Below are 20,623 nucleotides of genomic sequence, written 5' to 3'. Positions count from 1 at the left end.
AGAGTAGTCCAGATTTCTAAACAGTTCAGTACCTTGACTTAAAATTCTATGTCTGAGAATTATCCAACCACCTATCACAAAAAACTGTCTGTCAAATGGCCAGGTTTTCAACAGCTCTTCAAGTTCTATTTGCATGGTAGTTTTGGAAGTCCATTCAGATGGTAGTAAAGGGCTAATGATAAGTTGATATTTCTCTGAAAAGTGTTGGAGAAGAGTAGAATGACTTCCATTCTTCTCTAGCTACACTCTGGAATCTACAGGAGATTCCACATTCCGCCACCAGGGACTTTCTGAAGTGTGGCCATTTCTGATTCCTTAAGGCTTCAATGGCGGGTAGCTTGTTTGGGTGGAAATCTGTCTTAGTAAGTAAGTATGAGTGAATACAGGCCATTGTTTAACAAGTGATAGCTTGCTTCCAGTGCGTGTGACCATTTTACAGAGCCTCAAACACATTACTTTCCGATGGAATCAGTGATAAATTCAAACTCTCAGTCATCTAACCACAATTAAGGCTGCAATTAAGGTAGGACCTGCTAGTTCTCCCAGTTTCTCATCCCCCCCCCCAAATCTTAAATTCTGCTTTCTAGATTTCAGCCACAATTTATGAATTTCCTTGCAAAAATTCACCAGCATTTTGGTGTGAATTTATCCTAGTGAACACATTTCTTTTCATACCAAGCCCCATTGTACTCTGAGTCCCCACTGAACTCTGGAGTACTTACTTCTGAGTAGACAGTCTGTAGACAGGAGTGGACTGTAAGCAATGAAAAACCAAGAGGATGCACATATGAATTGGCCTTGTGTAGTAGCTAGTGTGCTACTGTTCTACTCCCCAGTACTGCCAGTGACATTTTTTATTATTATTTCCTGCTCCCAAAAGTTTATTTCATCTTAGAAAATTAAAGTACAATGCAGTGATACATACAGATGATTATTTATATGAGAAATTTTAGCAAAAAAGTACACAGATTGAAATACATAAAAATAATAATTTAAAAAGCAATGTAAAATATAAACATACAATGAAGGGGAATTATATATATATATATTTAAAATCTTGTATTTTTCTTCACATGGAATAGGGAACACAAGTTGAAAAAAACAAATAAAACAGTAAAAAGAAAAACAGCCAGCAACAGGGTGGGTTGGGGGGAGAAGACAGTGATGAAATGGCAAAAAAAAAGAGAGATAATAGTGCAGGCATAGGCAAACTCGGCCCTCCAGATGTTTTGGGACTACAACTCCCATCATCCCTGACCACTGGTCCTGTTAGCTAGGGATGATGGGAGTTGTAGTCCCAAAACATCTGGAGGGCCAAGTTTGCCTACGCCTGTGATAGTCTGTGTTGAGAGTAGTCAACCTGTTGTCTGGCAGATGTTGAGAAAGACATTTCCAATCAGCTCCAGCCAGCATGGCCAAAGTGGTGATGGGAGTCCACAACATCTGGAGAGCACCATAGTGCCTGTCTTCAGTGTCTTCATTTTTAAGTAGGAGGAAGGACCCAGTTCCCAAAACAGTTCAGCTAATTTTCTACTCTGAAAGTGCATGAATGCCCCAGTTATGCTTTTTTTAAAAAATGGGGAAAAAATGGAGGTGATACATGCCTAAGTACAATGGATCCAGGTGGTACACAATGGCTACCATTATGCAGAACCTGTGGTGTTATTTTGTTCAGTCCCTAAGGAATGTTCCTCCTTCTGGCAGCTAATCTACATAATCGGAAATCCCATGCAATGTATCCCTTGCTGGACTCTACTACTTTAGATTGCATGGAGAACAGCATTTCCAACTTAGTCTATTTATTGAGGAGCACATTACATGTAGCGTACACCAGGCACCAATATCGAGTCTTCTCTTCAGTGCCAGGTGAATAATTTTCCCTAGCCTTTTCTTTAGTTTTTGTGATTTTATGCTAATTTGTAGTGCAATTTGCTGGGTGATCAAATTCACTGTATTTATTGTATTTTCGTTTTTATGCTGTGCACCACTCGGTGAGCCCAGGCTGCAGAGATGCTAGCAAATATTTCAGTGAATAAAACAAAGCGTGAGAGCAATTCACACCTCCCATACAGGAGAAAGATCAAATAACTGAATGCTCATACGTGAAATATTTCTTGCAAATACAAAATCAGCATGTTTGAGAGATACTTGTAGCCTGTCCTCCTCCCTTGCATACTAGCTTTAAATATGCAGACAGTTTTTTTGTTCAAAAAGAGGGATCATTCAAACATTTCACACACACAGTTTGAAGTGATACTGTCCATCATTGGATATATTACATGGGACTGTCACTTGTGAAGCTTGACTCTAAGACAGCAGGAGTTTTTAGGATGCAAATGTTTTGAGGTAGGTTAGAATACACCCATCATTAACAGCTATGGTATTATTCAAGCTAAATACACTGAAAGGGGGAGGTTTTTTTTAGTTGATACATCAAACATTATATACCACTTACTAGAACAAAAGAGCTCTAGGTAGTTTGAAATATTCATGAAAAATACCAATAAATGATGGTTGTGGCATTAGAGATCACAATAAGGCATAAAACATGTAAACCTGGTTAGGCTTGTAAAAAGAAAAAGGTAAAAAAAAAAATGGTTGACACTCCTACAGTGCCAGAGGCAAACCTGTAGGAACAGGTCATCTCTAGTTCAAAAGCTTTGCACACTAGAGCCTTGTGCACTGATTTCAAAAAATTATTGGTTCGCAGGAAGATGAGTGAAGGCACTGACAATAACAAAATGCCACTATTTTAGCTCCTGCAGTGCTAATCTCACTATTGGCCCTTTGAATGCCGCTAAGAGGCATAAGACATTCTAGTAGAATGTTTTTCACATGGTCTGATAAGGAGCAGTTAGGCAAACACAAGTTGCTTTTAGCTGCTAATAGCAGCTGACCTAACAGACAGCTGTTTTTGCTACACAGCAAAATGAAGGTTAGGGAGTGGGGAAAGATACTTAGCAAAGCTGAATTCAGTACAGTATTTAAAGGTGGCCTTGTTGAAAGTCCCTTTTCCACACAACTGATAAAGGTACTGGGAACCTGTCCTCCTTTAAATCTTACCTTCCCAATATGATTAAATAAAAACCCTGTTTTAACTGATGGCCGCAACAGATTGCAAAATAGGATTTATTGATGGCTTGGAATGTGCCCGAGGGCCTCTCTCGTTGATAGTAATTTCTGGGACTCCCTAGGAACTGCTATAAAATTATGATGTAAATTAGATTATTAATTAGGACAGGTTTAGACGGTTCAGTGCGCATTATTTTTTATCACTATCAGGCAAAAACTCAATAACAAACTGATAGTAGGGAGCTGTAAGGTATCTAGGAACTTCATAAATGTAAGCACATTTATTTTTCTAGAAAGAGGCACCGGAACTCACCATGAATGCCTCCCTTGTTCTCTTACAATGGCAATGACGCACACCTGAGAGGTGCCGGAACTGAGTTCCAGCTGAAAAAGCCCTGGCAAGCACCATCCATATTCTCACAGCATGGAACAATGACCTAAATGATGGGGAATCTGTCACTCTCCAGGTATTGTTGAACTACAACTCCCATCATCTCTGATCATGAGCCTTGTTACCTGGTACTGACAGAAGCGGGAATCCACAAAATCCAGAAGGTCACACATTCCCCATTTCAGACCTAAAAGTAGCCAAGGCAGTGAAGAGCTTGCAAGTCATGCCATGATCAGCATCAAAGTGGATTCCTCTGCCTAGATACTACCTTAGAGAGGAGTTGTCTGTTTCTGTGATCTACCTGAAGTTATTAATCCATTTTTCATTTCTTAAAGTATCGCCTCCTACTGAACTTAGGTTAAAAATATACTCCCCAGGAGGAAATTCCCCCGAAATGTTTCAATCAAATCTTCCACGGTTGGTTTGCCTTAAAATCCTGGCTGTAAGATCCCTGCAATGCTTGCAGGGCATAGTTGACTGAAATTCTGCACTGCTACAGTGGCCGGTAAGCGTGGGCTATGCCAAGTGCCTACTTGCTGGCAAAGCACATCTTAGAAATGGGTGGTTAGCATTTTGCAATGTTAGAGAGCATTTAGCAAGCAATGACTAGGCTCTGGCAATTCCAAGAGACAGTCCTATTAGCAAAACTGCATTCCAAAGCATTAGTGAAGCTGGACAATATCAGAAGCCCATTGGAATTCTGTGCAAGAAGCAGACAAAGAAAGAATCCCAACAATGAGAAACAGCAAAGAATGGCGAAAAAGCCCCTTTCCCAAATGAATGGAGAGTTAGAATGCCTTGATATAAAAAGAAGCTGACCTCTATTTAACCATTCGTTTTTGTATTTGGCTACAACTTTGGGGCATAGTTTTTATTACGTGTGCTTGGGGAAATAATATGACCGCTGTGTTGCATTGTAAGAACTTTGTATAGGAAGGACTTTTCATTATATTATTTTTAATAGTGGCACTCTTTGATATTACGGCTGAAAGGAAGTGCCTCTCAAAATCCCTTTGCATATTACAAAAATAGTAGAGCTACTCCAGGTATATCTTGTAACATAAAAACCACTTCTGAGGACTAGGGCTGGATGGTATCTGGTTTTCAACATTGTGATATATCACAATGCTCAAACACTGAAAACATCTGAAAAAGTGGCTGGGCTGGGGAGGGAGGGAGAAGCGACCAGGAGGAAGGGAAGGAAGCTTTCTGCTTGCTCAGTCGAAGGAGTTCCTCGTGACTCGCTCCCTCCACAGCCCAGTCCCGGCCTCAGAAGAGGGAGTCTGAGAGGGTTTTTTCTCATCTGCCTGCCTGCAAGCCGGGTGGGCTGCCTCATTCTTCCTGTGACTGACCGGGAGGAAAGAGGCAGCCCACCTAACTTGCTTGGGCAAAGGCAAACATGCAGACAGGCAGATGGGCAAGCTGGCAATACATCGCGGCTCCCTGGCTGCCGCCAGCACAGCACAGGCAGGAGTGAAATGCACTGTGATGGGCCACGTATGTATTGCCAGCTCAAAATGTCTGAAACCGGTTTCAGACAATGAATTGAAATACATGTGCATCCACATGTACTTTTTGAAAAAGTTGTGCATTGTTTACACATGGTATGGCAGCTTTCTCCAGTCTTAGGTTTTCAGTTGTTGTTGGACTATCCCCATTATCCTTGACTATTCTGGCTGTGGACCATGGAGGTTATATTCCAGCAGCTTCGGAGGAAGGCTGTTGTGTGAAATACACTTTGGACAAACCTTTCAGAAAAATGTACCTGGCAGTTTGGCAAGGTGTAAAATAGGCCCTATTTGAATGAACTAAATCATCAATTGCCTTTTGCTCCAAGAACCCGCCATGTTCGAAGTGGTGAGAAATGCAGGGTAGAAAGCATGCATTTTAAATGGTCATCCGTCCACTGATTATAAGTAATATTTTGCATTTCAACCAATAACGGATTCAATTTATACAAGTGTGCATGTATCACCAACAGCTAATTCATTATAGGTGCCATTTTGAGATAGTGAAGTGAGTGAACCTTAGAAAGAAAGACAGTCCTTAATACATTTCTCTCTCTCTCTCTCTTTCAAGTGGCATTCTAGAACAAAAGGTCTAAACGTTTAACTTATAAATGTATCAATTAAACATTGTTCTCATTAACCCCAGCTGCCTCCCCACCACCACCACACCATCAACTAACATCCTAATCCTATCAAAGTTTTCTCAGAAACGGTTCCTACTTTCTTCAATGGATTTACTTGCCCAAATATAGGGAAAGTAGATTTGATGCAGGAAACCCATGACCCATTTTTTAAAAAGTTAATAGAACAGGGGCTATGATTCTGGGGGACAAAACAACTTAATCTGTCCCCTACTTCTAATTCTCTTGTCCTGATTAAAATTGCACTGTAGGTTTCTCCCTACAGGACAAACAGCAGCCACAGGGGGAAATTTCAGGCAGGAAAATGCTGTCGGAGAGAGATGTTACTGCCACATTTTCCACAGCTCTGTATGAGACCTTGTCCCACCGCATTCAGATAAAAAAAAACAACCTCTGGGACACAGTTGGTTTATATATTTCTTCCACATCATGTCTAGTTGTGCCCTGAAAGTTGGGCAACACTGACAGGGCAAATCAGCATTTATTTCATGAGTCAGTTTCACAAGGGTTTATTCAGAAGTTATGTCCCACCTCTTCATTAATTTGCAGAGGTTTTTTTTTTCCCTCTAAATAATAATAATAATAATAATAATAATGCATGAAAACTTGTATTTGAATGGTATTTTTGAATCTATTTTCTCACTAAATAGTTTTTTTATTACTTCATAGTATGCATTTATATAGGCTTTTTTAAATCCTAAAGCACACTATATATATATATATATATATATATATAATACACATTTGGGTGTATCTTTTGAACTTAGAACTGCATCACAATTTTGGAGAACTGAAAAATTCAAAAAATATCTACAGTATGTCTAAGAGGCTACTTTGAATCGGAATCCACAAAGAGCAAATTCCTCAAACATCCCTACTGCCATGAACATGCAGAAGACTGAACTTTAAAGTGTTCAGTTCAATTTAGTTTTAGCTCACTCACTATTAACTGAACGAACTAAAGGTTTCAGCCCTCATACTAATAATGTGTCTTTGCCCATAGATGGATTTCTCCACACATCATCTCTTCGTGAATAAGAAATGGATTCATGATACTCTTGGCTACGTGAGCAAATTAAGTAAGTTATTTTTTGACCAAAAAAAAGTTCCCTTTGAAAAGAATGCACAGCGGACTTACATACAAAATGATTTCTCTGACTTGGATGTGAAGCATGTTAGACTTGGAGGACAAAATTGAATGAACAAGTAGGAAATCCAGACAAGTGGAATGTTAATGACAAGTCGCATTATAGAATATAAGCCTTCCCATCAGTTTGTATGTGGTAGGCATGTCAATTAGTGCAACACTCTGGCTATTCAGAAATAAAAATTAAAAGTGATAGGCCCTGTGTTCTTCCCCAGTCGGGGTGTGGCTGCTGTCATAACCCTCTGGTACAAAGCATCTGTTCAAGATGAAAAGAAGGTTAAAGTGCCTTAATGTCTCAAAGCCCAACAGAGAGGTGAGGTTGTTAAAGACTGAAACAGATGCAAACAGATGCTGTCTCTTTGCACGATATGGCTATGACAGGTTGATTATTATTGCTTTGAAATATTTGCAAGAAAAACCTTTGATAACAGGCAATTTCATATTCTGACTATAAGAGATACTTAACTAAAAGCCGCTCATTTAGCTCTGAAGAGTATTATTTTTAGAAAGAGACAAGAGGGGGGGGGGCACATCAACCAGTGATGGGGCCTGAATGATTTATTGTGTTATTAATGAGTGGAATAAAGATTCATTCATCTGTTCACACAAAGGAAAACAGCATTACATATTTCTCTAAAAGCGCTTGCCTTAGTTATGCACTGCTCCCACACTTCCTTTGTAAAGGGATATTTTCCTCCACAAAGAAAACTGAGTTACATAAGAGCACAGGGGAACATACTGAAGTTCCTTGCTGCCGTATTTTGACATCATCCTCTGCAATCCCTCGCTGACTGCTTTATCAGTTAACAGCAACTAACTACCATAGAGACTTCACATCTTGGAATGAGTTTCTCTCTCCATGGTGGCAGAAGACACCTGGGATGGATGGGCCTTACGCAAGCCCCCATTCCACAAACAACCAGTTCAGTGGCTTTCATATGCACCCTCCCCCCCAAAAAAAACATTCACCAAGCTGAACACAGACCCTACTAGAAGCTCAATAAACCTCATGCTCTTGTGGATTACCTAGGACTGCAAAAACATGGGACAGGAAGGGTTGTTTAGTTCTTGTGAGATCACAATACGCAACTATATTTGAGCTGTCGCCAGCATGGTGAATCATGAGTTGCATATACCCAAGTTAAAAAATATATAGTTAAACTATTAAATGGTTTGAAGTCACTAGATTCCACCTGACCTATCTAGCTTGTTACTCAAGATTAATGTCACCTGGTGACTGCATTATTGCTTTAACCAAAAGATCAGATGAGGGCCCCAAGTGAGGAGGTAAATAGCCTTACACTTGCTCTCAATCTTCCCATATTCCAGGTCGAGTATTTTAACACCAAACCAGAAGGGCAAAAAGCAGTCCTTGGGGTCGAGGAGGAGGTGACATGTGGTGCAGGCTTGGCCAGGAGGTAAACATGGGATTTTTGTTGTTGTTGCAAGAATCAGGAGGTGTTGAATCTGTGTTTTTAAGGCAGCCCTAAACATCCTTGTCTGTCAGTTTTAACAGAGGGGGCCAAAGGCATGGTGCCTGAGCTACTCTCTTACCCCTAAAGATGGTCTCTCCATGGCAAGGTTGAGGCACAATGGTGGGGCAATGTGGGAATGTTTGCAGTGCTGCTGCTGCCCAGGCTGTATCTGCTCTATAAATAAATACAGGACTTTAGTTGCCAGAGCTGACATTTTGGTACCTTCCATAAAACACAAACATTAGGGATTTTTTAAAAAAATATGGAAAAAGGATATAACTTTTTAAAAAGAAAGAAACCTGTGCTTAAATGTAATTATCTGCAATCGTAATCCAGTGAACTGGATTTCCACAGCTTCAGTTTGATGTAAGTTTTACATTCTCTACACTTAATTGTGATAAGAATAAAAGTTATGGACCTCTTTGGGTGTCTCTTGATGACAACGGTTGCTGCTCCACCACAACTCCAGGGCTGCCACCAAACAGGCCAGGAGCAGGCCCACTGCCAAAATGCAGAAGACCCCTGCAAAACTGTGAAGCTTCAGGGCCTTCCCATCCGTCTGTGCGTTGGTGTGGCTGTTCAGATCACAGCGTCCCATTCGTGGCCACCATTTCTCTTTGAACACATCCAAGTATCCAGCTTCTTGTAGTTCTAAGATCCTGCAGAGATCATTTTAGGGAAAACCACAAGCATTATATTTCTACAAGGAAAGCTTCCACAGAGGAAATCTGCAACTGGAAGAATATAAACTTGACAATCGGCAAGGTTTGTGCTACCCAAAAAATGTATACCCAATTGCACAATGAATGAGATATGAACACTGTAAAGTTTTGAAGGAATCAATATTAACAACACACTCAGAAAGTTGTGAATAAGTAAGGGCCTCTCAATATATTGGGTTGGATCCACCGATGTACTTGTGGGGTGGAAATGGTGCTGCTGTTGCTGTTCAGCAAACTGTGGGACAAGTCTTTCCTCAGCATTATCTTGGTGCCATGTATAATGGTCAAAAATAATATTGAGAACGTTACTTAGTACAAATGAAGCCTCATCTGTGAGTTCAGAAGCATCGCCCTGTTGAAAAGCAACCCCCAGCTGTGACCAGTTAGAGGAAGCAAACACTGTCAAGCTGTGCTTTTGAAGCACACAAACACTGTGCTTGTGGGTAGGAGTGCAATAGGTCTCCAACTACAGGAGAAGTCCTAATGGCCTTTTTACAAACCATTATAGGCAGCGATGGCCACTCTCTTACTCAACAAAACAGCCCATGAAGAAAGGCTTGACTAAGAGACCTTGAGACCTTAGGATATTAAATCTGATAGCAAGAAGAGGTACAACAGAGAACCCCCAACCTGTCAGGCCCCATTTAGTGAATCCCCCAACCTGTCAGGCCCCATTTAGTGAATCCCCTACACACTATGAGAGGACTGAACAGGCATACTTTCTTAGTTGTCCTGCCTATCCATTTCCATTGGTTTATTAAATTGACCTTGTTATAGTTCCAGGTCCCAAGATCTCCAAATCATACACTGAACTGGATAGATTAACAATGCCTTCCAAATTCCTGTCTTGCCAGATTTTCGCTCTGGGGTGGTGAGATGTGGACACCGAAAACAATGGACACTGGCAAAATTGGGATGGGAAGCAGCCTTGACCCCCGGACAAAAGCCAACAGGTAACTGTAGAGCTAGGCATGGTTTCCTGCAAATCAGCTTCTGTAGTACTGCGTATCAGCACAGCAAGACTTAAGAGAGCACGACCTTACATATGCATAGCCCCATTTTGTTTGACAACTGACAGGCATGAAAACCCCTGAATTAGGCACAACAGGGAAAAACTGCAAACTTCATACAGATGCTCTGATGATTAAATCTCCAGGAGTGCTTCTGTTTAAGGATCATACCAGTCGTTGACAACAGCTTTGTACTCCTCCAAAGAGATTGTGGGAAACAGAAATTCAAGTGTGTGGGGGGAAATTTATTTTCTATTGAAGCACTGCCAATCCTAAACTAGCAGATAGTTGAAGATGTCAAACAGCCCTGCCTGAGATCCTGGCGATCCACAGATAATCAAGACCGGGCTGCTCTGACTCACCCAGGCTTGGTCATGTACACATTTTGTACAAGATGTACAAAATCTGCCCCAGCTACAATAAAATATGTCTCCACCATATTGGTCTCTACAGCCACAACAGGCACTGTAACTCTCCAGTTATTTGACTTTACCCTCAATGGCACACTTGAGACAGATGGATGCCAACAGACAAAAGCTCTGACTGACCTGCATAGCCCCGCAAACTGCCCTGGTATGAGTCAAGTGCTACTTGATTATAGTTTAGGGAGATCCATCTTGAACCTGATCTTATCATGATCAGAGTGAATATAAGAGCATCATATATCAGAACAGAAGAATAGAAGTATTTCTGCAGAGTGAAAACTGTAACATATGCCATCTGCTTCCTTTCCTACTTCTGGAAACATCCCCATGTGTCTGTGATGCAATCCCACACTCCCAGGATAAATTATATAAGCTAGTGGTGTTCAGCAAGGTAACCGCCTGTTCCGCTTTCCTTTTTTCCACCTAAATTGTCAGTTCAGACTTCCAGGAATGCTCACGTTTTGTTTCCAAAGCAAGACACACTAAACCTAATGCAGTCACTATTGCACATATTGATTATGAAGGTGACATGTTGTTCAGGACTTGCCCTAATGAAATGGTAATTCTGGTTCTCTGTTAGCTTATTTTGGAGGAGATCTCACAGAATGTCAAGAAATTATTATTTCTGCTAGTAGACGAAGCCTCCTTTTGCAGAAGGCTAAATCTGGATCCAAACCATTATGCTTTTAAAATATACATCTGGTATTCTAAAGAGCAGAGCAAGAAGCATGAATTATGAATGTGGCAAAAAGGTGCTAGGAAATTTATTATCATACAGGTATACTCATTAGAGAGAGAGGGTTGACTGCAGCTTCCTGTTGAGCAGCAAACCTGGGTTTGTTGCTGTGAAAAAGGTAAAGTGGCTCTTAGGAGCACCTCTCATTTGCCTACCTTTGAGCATAGAATACCGTATTTTTCGCCCCATAAGACGCACTGGCCCATAGGACGCATCAAGTTTTTTGGGGGGAAATAAAGAAAAAAAATTATTTCCCCCCCAGGCGCTTGTGGGGCAGGCAGCGGGGAGAAGCGCTCTTCTCCCCGCCGCCCGCCTTGCGATCAAGTCCGGGGACAGCAGGGAGACGCACTGCCTCTCCCTGCTCTCCCCGGAGTGGGGGGGGCAGGCAGCGGGGAGAAGCACTCTTCTCCCCCCCGCCTGCCTTGCGATCAGTGCGTCTCCCTGCTCTACCCGGAGTGGTGGGGCAGGCAGTGGGGAGAAGCGCTCTTCTCTCCGCCGTCAGCCTCCAAACCACTTCGGGAGACAGCGGGATGGCGGCGTTCCGCCTCCCTCTGTCCCCCGACCTTGTGGGGCTGGCGCTGGGGCTCTCCTGAAGCCTGGAGAGCGAGAGGGGTCGGTGCGCACCAACCCCTCTCGCTCTCCAGGCTTCAGTAAAAGCCTGCATTCGCCCCATAAGACGCACCCACATTTCCCCTTCATTTTTGGAGGGGGAAAAGTGCGTCTTATAGGGCGAAAAATACGGTAATAAACCACACATTTCTCACTGATTATTCCCCACTTGACAGTTTTCATTAATTTGTAGCCATAATTTTCTACTTTCGCACAGTTCTTCGCCTGTGAACTAGTCCTAATTTAGAAAGGGCTGGATTGCCCCTCTGTCCCTGCATCCCCCATACTCACCTGAATTGAGAACCAGATGGGCCATGCTGCGACCCTGAAGAAGCGACTGAACTGAAATGCATTGCTACAAGTGATATTCACCCAGAAGCAGCTGATTAGCCAAGGCTCTAAATGCCAGCAAATGGGATACTCGGCTTGATGTTGGGGAAGGGGTTCAAGACCGAGCACTTTTGTATTACCTTTGGGAGAAGAGATCCCTGTATGGACTTCCATGCTGGAGCGCTATCCCATATCCTTTGCTGCTGATGCTGTTTCCAATGACTGTCACGGAGCACTCATCGTCCGTCATTGCCGCGTACTCCACTACTGCAACATCCCACAAGAATGCGTAGTTGCCTTTCTTTGCCTGTAAAAACAAGGAACAAAACTTTCAGACACGTCTTTAACTTTGATAGAATGTTATCATTCTCTTTCAAAAGCTATTAGTTTTTGAACAGAGAATTCTTTTCAACTCATTTTAATATATATATTTTTCTGTTTTACAATTTAGAGTATTCATTTAAACACCCTTAAAATACCAGTGACTTCCCTTCTCTTTCCATGGTTCATTTTAAACCATGCAGTATTCCATTATTACATCCATCAAAACTTATTTACACTGTTGAATTTATATTACTGCTGCCAACGTTTTCAAATGTACACAATTCCCCCCCCATATATTCAATAAACGCTTTCCATTTTTCTCCAAATGTATGTTCTTCTTGTTCTCTTATTCTATATGTTAAGTCTGCAAGTTGTGCATATTCTGTCAGCTTAAGTTGTCATTCTTCTTTAGTTGGGACCTCATTCGTTTTTCATTTTTGAGCTTACGAAACACGGGCCACAGTAGTGGCATACATACATTTTAAGAATGCTTTAAAATCACCAAATACATTTTGCCAGACCCAGGTCTTCTCAAATTCACCTCTATTTTCACTATATGTGCAACATTTAGTGATAACATACCTGTATATGAATTCCCCCCCCCCCAAAAAAAGCTGTAAGAAATTTCCCAAGATCAACATTCTTTTAACTTCTCCTGAATTTCCAATCTATGTTTAAGCTAAGCAGAACTCTCAGTTTAAAATTGCCTAAAATTTCATGGGGGGGGGGGGGAGAAGCTCATAACTTAATGTGGCTTAGGTAAAATTCCAATGCAGAAGGACTCCTAAAATTCACCTCAAGAATTTGGGGAAAATTCCATATCAATGTCATATTCATACATCAATGTGTTTTTGAAATAAATTTGGGGTGACTTGCCGAAATCTCTCTTTGTGTGAAACAGTAACACAGTAAGTGAAAGACAGAACAAATTATGTCTTGTCAAAGACATCTAGTTCATGTATCGAAAGTGGCCTTAATGACCGTTTCATCAAACCAATTATGTCTAGCTGGCTCGAATAAAAGTAGCCACTACGAGGGAGAGATGAGAGTCACAACCTTCCAAGATAATGTTAAAAAAAGGGTATGCCTTCTACATATGAGTGACTTGCAAGAACTGTTTAAGGGCCCTGCTAGATTAAGTGAAGGATCTTGTAAGTATGTGATGGCTAGTTCAGACACAAGACAAAATCATGGGAGTAAGCCTTCCTGCTGCCCATGCAACTAACCTTAGATCTGGGATTGGTGCTAGGGCATCATTCTTGCCTATCATATGGGGTAGGAGGAGTCCTTACAGAGCATATATAAAGGGACGCCTTTGGTTCAGATAACTCCCTGATTCTGAAGGCTTCTCTACAGGGGCAGCAGAGTTTCCTGGAGCCTTAAAAACCAGGCTTAGTGGGCTTTACTGTAATTTGGAAGAAAAAAACCCCCAAGATTTTGAGGGTGAGTTGAAAACTTACTGAAAATAGAGATGCTATTTGAAAATAGCAAGTGAAACTAAAACTTACAAGCCTGTTTGGGGTCAGTTTTATCATTTGGGTCAATTCTCCCAATTGCTTTTCTGCAGAGATGTGGCGGCTGTCTACCATCCATATCTGAAATCCATCATTATAAGCTGAGAGGGAGCTTTCTGAAAATAAGCAAGCTTCCTGCATCCACACACACACACACACACACACACACACACCAACTCCTTCAAAATACCATCTAATAATGTCAAGCCAATTTGGAATTGAGCCAAGGCTAGTTCGCCCATCACTACCTGGAAGGTGCGGGAAGTGTAAATGTTTTATATTTACACTTCGTTAATAGATTCAATAACACACTTTTAATCCTTCATTAAATTTTGTGGTGTGCTTTTTCCCTGTTACAAAGTAAAACTTTTTGGGTGAAAGAATGAAACAAGCCTCATTTTATTTCAGAAAAGAGTAGCGTGCTTCAACTATCAGAAGTTTAGTTATTCTAAGGAAGCTTTTCTCTTGTGACATCGTAGGCTAAAGGAACTGAATTCTCCCACGAGTTTCACTTGTGGCTAATATTTACTTATATTAGTACACACCTACACATCTCTCGTCCGCAAATGTCAGCTCTAATTGGGATTCCAAACAGTGACTGCATGCTGTGCGCATGAGGAATGTAAATCATTTTCGTTAACATAAGATGTAAGAAATGTCTCTGGATGGGAATTCAGGGAGAAGAAACCCGATCGCTTTGCTTGGTTAAAGTAATCATTGACTTCCTAATACATTTAAGTAATATGTTTTTAAGTCTCCAGTGAATGTACAAAGCACAGTGGAACAGATGGGCTGGTGAATTTAATGCAAATAAATGAGTAATCATAAATGCAGGCTCCCAAGCTATTAAAAGGAAGTTTAGATCATTTCTGTTTTCTCATCAGGTTCAGGGAAGCAATAATTTTGAATGTGTAATTAAATAAGAACACCCCCCCCCCTGCAAAAAAGGCATATGGATGTTTCTTTTTCTTTTGGGTGGTTTTTTCTCTCTTGCATATGGTTCTGCAAATTTACATCAGGAATTGAGGACCAAATTAGTTGTTATTGTAATCACATGCCAAGTGCTAAAACTGCTGCTATATGAATCAGTCTCTTTAACATGCAGTAGAAGCCACACAGTGTCCTGACATCACACAGCACAAGGCATCTCGTTGCTTCCGCTTGCTGATGACAGGCAAGCACAGAAATTTGACCTATCTACGAGACACGTTCTATTAGTCATTGCAGAGGGGGAACCAGATGCACAGCACCTGTCTTTACCATAATGTTCAGATTGGCTCTTACTATAATTTAGTCATTTAATTTCCTCTCCCCAAGAAACTCTGGGAAATGTAGTTCTGTGCAGTGCGTCAGAAGACTCCAAAAGAGAACTGTCAGTCCACTCACTCACGGAACCACTATTGCTAAAATTCATTGGCGAAAAACCGTATCAGTAAAAACCAATATAAAACCAGAATATCTTTGCCACCTCCCTCCCTCCCTCCCTCCCTGTCCCGCCCCCACCCCTGTACAGTGGTACTTCGGGTTACATACGCTTCAGGTTACATACGCTTCAGGTTACAGACTCCACTAACCCAGAAATAGTGCTTCAGGTTAAGAGCTTTGCTTCAGGATGAGAACAGAAATCGTGCTCCGGTGGCGCAGCCGCAGCAGGAGGCCCCATTAGCTAAAGTGGTGCTTCAGGTTAAGAACAGTTTCAGGTTAAGAACGGACCTCTGGAACAAATTAAGTACATAACCAGAGGTACCACTGTAGAGGAAAATCCCATTCCAGCTGTTTATCATCTTCCACCTTTAACCAACAGCAAATCTTTTTTGGGTCATTGACCCTTGGTCAACCCTCCAGGTCCCTCATTCCAGTGATGGGGTGTGGCCACCCCAAACTCTTGTGCATGCACACACACTTAGAGCCACACAGATTAACTGAGGGGGAGGGTTTATCAACCTCTTTCTGCTCATCAAATGATAGATCTGATGACTGAGGAGGGGGGGTGATTTGCATCTGCTTTAGGGTGCCCATCCCAGCACTATGCCTCCTCCCCACCCCACCCCACTAGCTGGCACCACCAAAATTGGTAGGATCCTAAAGGGAAGCAGGAAAAAATGGGGGAGGGGTGAACTCAGGATTAGCCAACTTTGTTTTAGAGACCTAGGCAAACAGTAATTAGACTACCTTCCCTTAAAGATGGTTGGTCACAAGTATTTGCTGAACACTTTGATGGCATTTCAAAAGATAAAAGTGAGGAGTGAAGAAATGACAGAATGTTGAAAACAAAATCAGGTTCTTAGCCTTTAAACAGGGAAGTAAAACTGTCAAGGATTAGGTCTTGAGACACCTACTGAATCAAAGGTGGTCCTTGTTAAATATCACAGAGGGAACAAGAAGGCCAGACCAGGAGTCCCAAAAGCAAACCCAGGATGAAAACTGTTCCGTCTTGATGCAGTATATATGACATATACTTCCATTTAATTCTATGTTTGTGTATGGAATTGTGACAAGATAATTGCTAATGGCATAAACATCAGAACATCAGGACAATGTAATATCAGGGTGGTCATCTAAAGCCTCCCTGCTAAGCCAATGAGCCTTTATAGCTGAGCATCAGTGCCTGCATGTCTTCCTTGTCACTCCAGCCTGATGGATCTGAAACACATCTGGAATTGGGGCAACTTGTTGCAGGAAGTAGATGGTACTTCCTTCTCTGAACCTGGGAAAATGGTCAAGGTTTTCTCAGCTATATCCTCTGAACCTGACAAGAGTGGCTAATACTGATAAAGTTGTGAGGAACAGACAATAGCAGTATTATATGTCTAGAAAAAGACTTGCCAGAACTCACCATGAACACCTCCCTTGTTTTCTTATAATGGCAATGGCGCCCACCTGAGAGGTGCCGAGACTGAGTTCTGGCTGAAAAGAGAAGACCTGGGCAAAAGTGTCCACCGTTGTCCAAAGCACTAGGAACATTGGAAGCCTTGGTACATCTAGCTCCGGTACTGACCCCACTGACTGGCTTTTTCAAAACAGGCAATATTCCCAGCCCTCCCTGGAGATGTCAGGGATCAAACTTGAGACCTTTTTCATGCAAACCAGATGCTCTACCACTGAGCTTACAGCCCTTCCCTCTGACGACTATCACATTTCCCTATGGGCAAATGTGATATTTGCCAGATCTGCAGTCTAAGAGATCACCACTGTACTTTTATACATTACAGCGCGTATGCACCCCTCTGCGTCTCACTGTGGTTTTGCCCCTAGCCTACTGTGCTGGAGAGCAAACGGCAACACAGTAGAGGAGAGGCAGGCACGAGTACAAGCTGTAGACCATCCTACTCCATTATTATTATCATTATTGTATTTTTTTAAATTACAGAGAAAGCATGAATTAAACATTACATCCAAATATTCAAAAATAAAAATAAAAAATACATAAAAGTAAAAATATAAAAAGAAAAAAGAAAAATGATAAAGAATAAAAAAAGATAAAGAATTAGTCAAGTACATATCTGTGAGATTAACCACAAGTAATCTCCAAGTATTGCTTTGGAACCATATTTTGTCAGGTAGTTTTTAAAGCAATCCCATTCCTTTTTTACCTTGTTGCCTCAGTGATCTCCTATTAGTTCTATCATTTTGGCTAGTTCAAGGGACTCGCACAACTTTAATTGCCACTCGTCTTTTGTTGGTATTAACTCACTTTTCCACTACAGTGATACATTGTTTTGAGTCTGGGATCCGTTCTGGAGCCCCGGACACTCGATGAAAGGGACGCTCAACAAAGCGCTGCTCTACACTCGCACGTGAGCGATTTTGAGCTTCTGCGCATGCACGAGCAGCAAACCTGGAAGTAACCTGTTCCGGTACTTCCAGGTTTGCTGCAGATGTTCCATGAAATGGACGTTAAACGGGTTGGACTCATAATGAGGTACTACTGTATTTTGCTACAGTGATACCTCGGGTTGCAAACTCCTCAGGTTACAAACATTTCGGGTTATAGACTCCACTAACCCGGAAGTTTTACCTTGGGTTAAAAACTTTGCCCCAGGAGAACAGAAGTCGTGTGGCGGCAGCGCAGCAGCCCCATTAGCTAAAGTGGTACCCTCAGGTTAAGAATGGTTTCAGGTTAAGAACGGACCTCCGGAATGAATTAAGTTTGTAACCAGAGGTGCCACTGTATTAGCATTCTAGCCGCTGTTGTCATGTAAAGAAACACACTTTTATTTTCATTTGGGATGCTTATTGTTAGAATGCCTAATATGAAAGCTTCAGGTTTCTTTAAAAATGTGTGTTTTAGCATTCTTTTTAGTTCCTCATAGATCATGTCTCAATTTTTTTTTTGGGGGGGGGACCTGCCCACCACCTGTGGAATAGACCATGCTACTCCTATCCGGATGTGCCACAAACACCACGCTAGTGGTGTCCTAGAATTTGGCCACCTATAGCTTCAGGTGATAAATAGGTCCAGTCCTGCCTATGAACCACTAGCATAGTATGGCTTTAGTTGTGTTATTTCTAAATAGAGACAAAACCAGGAGCAAATGTAACCTGAGAGACAAGGTTGCACCAGACATGTTTACTTCATCTATTTTGTATCTGTCTCTTGCTTCAGGGTTTTTACTGTCACCGGCTCTCTTGAGCCTGCAATCTGCTGACAGGAATGATAGTCCCTATCTACAGGATGCCTCCTATTTGCACCATAGGTGCTTGGGGAAATATTATCATCCACAGGCATTCCATTTCCATTACAAGCCAATGCCTGGAGAAGAATACTGCTCTTCCAGCCTCTGAATGTCTCCTAGGTGGACTTTCTCCCTTTCGTTCTCAGAAGCTTTCCAGTCTGAGTCTCAAAACAAGGAAGCCGTGAGGTTGTTCTCTCTCTTCCTCTCTTATAGCACTGCGGTACTGAGGGCTGCACTGAGAATATGTCAGAGAAACAAAATAGACCACAATCCAGCACAATAAACACAGTTAAGCCCCTTTAAATCCACAGGTTTAAGTGCGCCTAACTCTGTGCTGGATTGCAGCCATTAAGCTTACTGGGCCCTTCAATATCAATAACAAAGGTTTTAGCTTATAAAGGACTCTGGCCTGCACCATAAAAATAGATCATTTTCAACTATCCTCTGCCACTTTAACATTAAACAGAAGATTGTGACCATAATTTTAGATGTCTTTACTACTGCTCTACCAAAATGTCGCCAGAACAACATCTGGAGTAAAATTCATAGGTACTTCTCTAGGTAAAACATTCAAGGAACTTAGATAGAAGTCATAAAGTTTCAGTAAACATTTTAGTCAATAAGGGATTAGGACAGGTCTGTTGAGAGGGGGTATGGGGGTGCAGATGTACCAAGCCCACAGACAGCAGAAGCATCAGACACTGAGCTATTATTATTATTATTATTATTATTATTATTATTATTATTATTATTATTATTTTAAGTAAGCTGAATGGCCTCCTGTAAAGGAAGTTAAGAACCAAAATGTGCTGGCAGGTGAACCAATATGGCTGTTCCTGCCTTTCAGTGCTTTTTGCCAGAGTGAAGTCAGAACTGTGATTGACAAGTGAGGTGTTTGGATACCAGGACAGGAATTCCTGAGGTCATAAACAGCTGCAGTATTCCTCACCCCTGAACTTTTATTTATCTTTTTCTGTTTCTTGGAATCTCTACAGTTTGAGATCCAACATTCCCTAAAAGTGTGTGTGTTCCCCCTCAATTGGATGTCACACACCCCTTCACTCCAAAATTTGAAAAATATATATGCAAAGATGCTTAGACAACTCCAGGCACTTATTAAAAACTCACTGTATAGTTAGCTTACAGTGCAATGGTATACATGTCTATTCAAAAATAAGTATCTGTGTGTTTAATGGGGTTCATGACGAGAGGATCTTTTGTGAACAGCAAACTGGGAGCTCAGCTGAACACAAGTGGGACTTATGCATCCAAACATGCGATAATTAGGCCAGATGAAGATTGGTTTAAGCACTGGAGCTGTACTACTTTGGAGGGATAGAGGGGAGACCCAGAAAAAGTCCCTTTATAGTCGAATGATGCATCATTCTGTTTAAAGGAAGCAAAATATGATTACAAGTAGCCATTTTATTCCTCCTTCTATGGCTATATCCCGCAAAAGAGGGTACAAATTTGCATATGACATATGCATGCAAATTTTATGTGCATTTTTTTCAGCAAGTGTAGCAAAGAGCCCAATTCACAGTATATTGGGCCCAGAAAATCCTGTTCACACCCCTGAATAAGGGTTTCTCATGTCCCCTATGTCAATTTTTCAGACACACAGAGAAAACACCTCTCTTTCCTCAGTTAGCAGTGTGGTAGGCATGAAGAAGACATTCTCATTCCCCTGCTTTGAAATTGAAAGTTCTTAGGTATTTATATTTTAGATTCTGCAAATTATCACCTTTTGATCAAATGTGTGCCTGCATGTTACTGTTTGATTGGATGTGACAGGAAGACAGCCTAATGTGCAAAGGGGGGAAAGGGAAGGGGTGTTTTATTGATAAAAACGTCAGATAAATGGGAAGAAAGCATATTTCATATAGTTTCCGCTAGAAATTTCTGAAATGACATCAAAAGGCATAAAATGCCACCTCAAATACTTAAGGCTGAAGCAGTAATTTATAAAACAAAATTACTTGGAAGTCAAGAAGCAAATTCGCTGCTTAAATCCATACAAAATATGGAACCTCATGGGGAAGG

General features: G+C 41.4%; 1 protein-coding gene and 1 long non-coding RNA gene across 8 annotated transcripts in view; one reads left to right on the top strand and one right to left on the bottom strand.

Annotated features, from left to right (window-relative positions):
• The window catches only part of GRID1 (glutamate ionotropic receptor delta type subunit 1), a 716,702-nt gene that overhangs the window by 13,792 nt on the left and 682,287 nt on the right, over window positions 1-20,623 (bottom strand). For 3 of the 6 annotated variants that reach the window (XM_083502465.1, XM_083502466.1, XM_083502467.1), the window contains exons 14-16: window positions 12,207-12,373; window positions 8,653-8,893; window positions 8,314-8,403 (exon numbers count right to left, since the gene is read on the bottom strand). In XM_083502465.1, the coding sequence (XP_083358591.1) occupies window positions 8,314-8,403; window positions 8,653-8,893; window positions 12,207-12,373 (498 nt within the window). Of the gene's footprint in view, window positions 1-8,313; window positions 8,409-8,652; window positions 8,894-12,206; window positions 12,374-20,623 lie in introns of all 6 variants that reach the window. The other 3 variants (XM_083502469.1, XM_083502470.1, XM_083502468.1) reach the window with 2 other exon arrangements.
• On the top strand, window positions 38-12,200 carry LOC310706679. Of its 2 annotated transcripts, XR_014526053.1 has the most exons (5): window positions 38-362; window positions 6,616-6,691; window positions 8,089-8,177; window positions 9,811-9,909; window positions 11,954-12,200. It is a non-coding gene; the product is annotated as an uncharacterized lncRNA (long non-coding RNA). The 2 variants fall into 2 exon arrangements; XR_014526054.1 differs by having other exon boundaries at window positions 6,616-8,177.

Source organism: Podarcis liolepis (genome assembly GCF_965112155.1).
Source record: "Podarcis liolepis genome assembly, chromosome: 5".
NCBI classification, from domain to species: Eukaryota; Metazoa; Chordata; class Lepidosauria; order Squamata; family Lacertidae; genus Podarcis; species Podarcis liolepis.
This window is presented reverse-complemented; position numbering and strand designations above follow the sequence as displayed.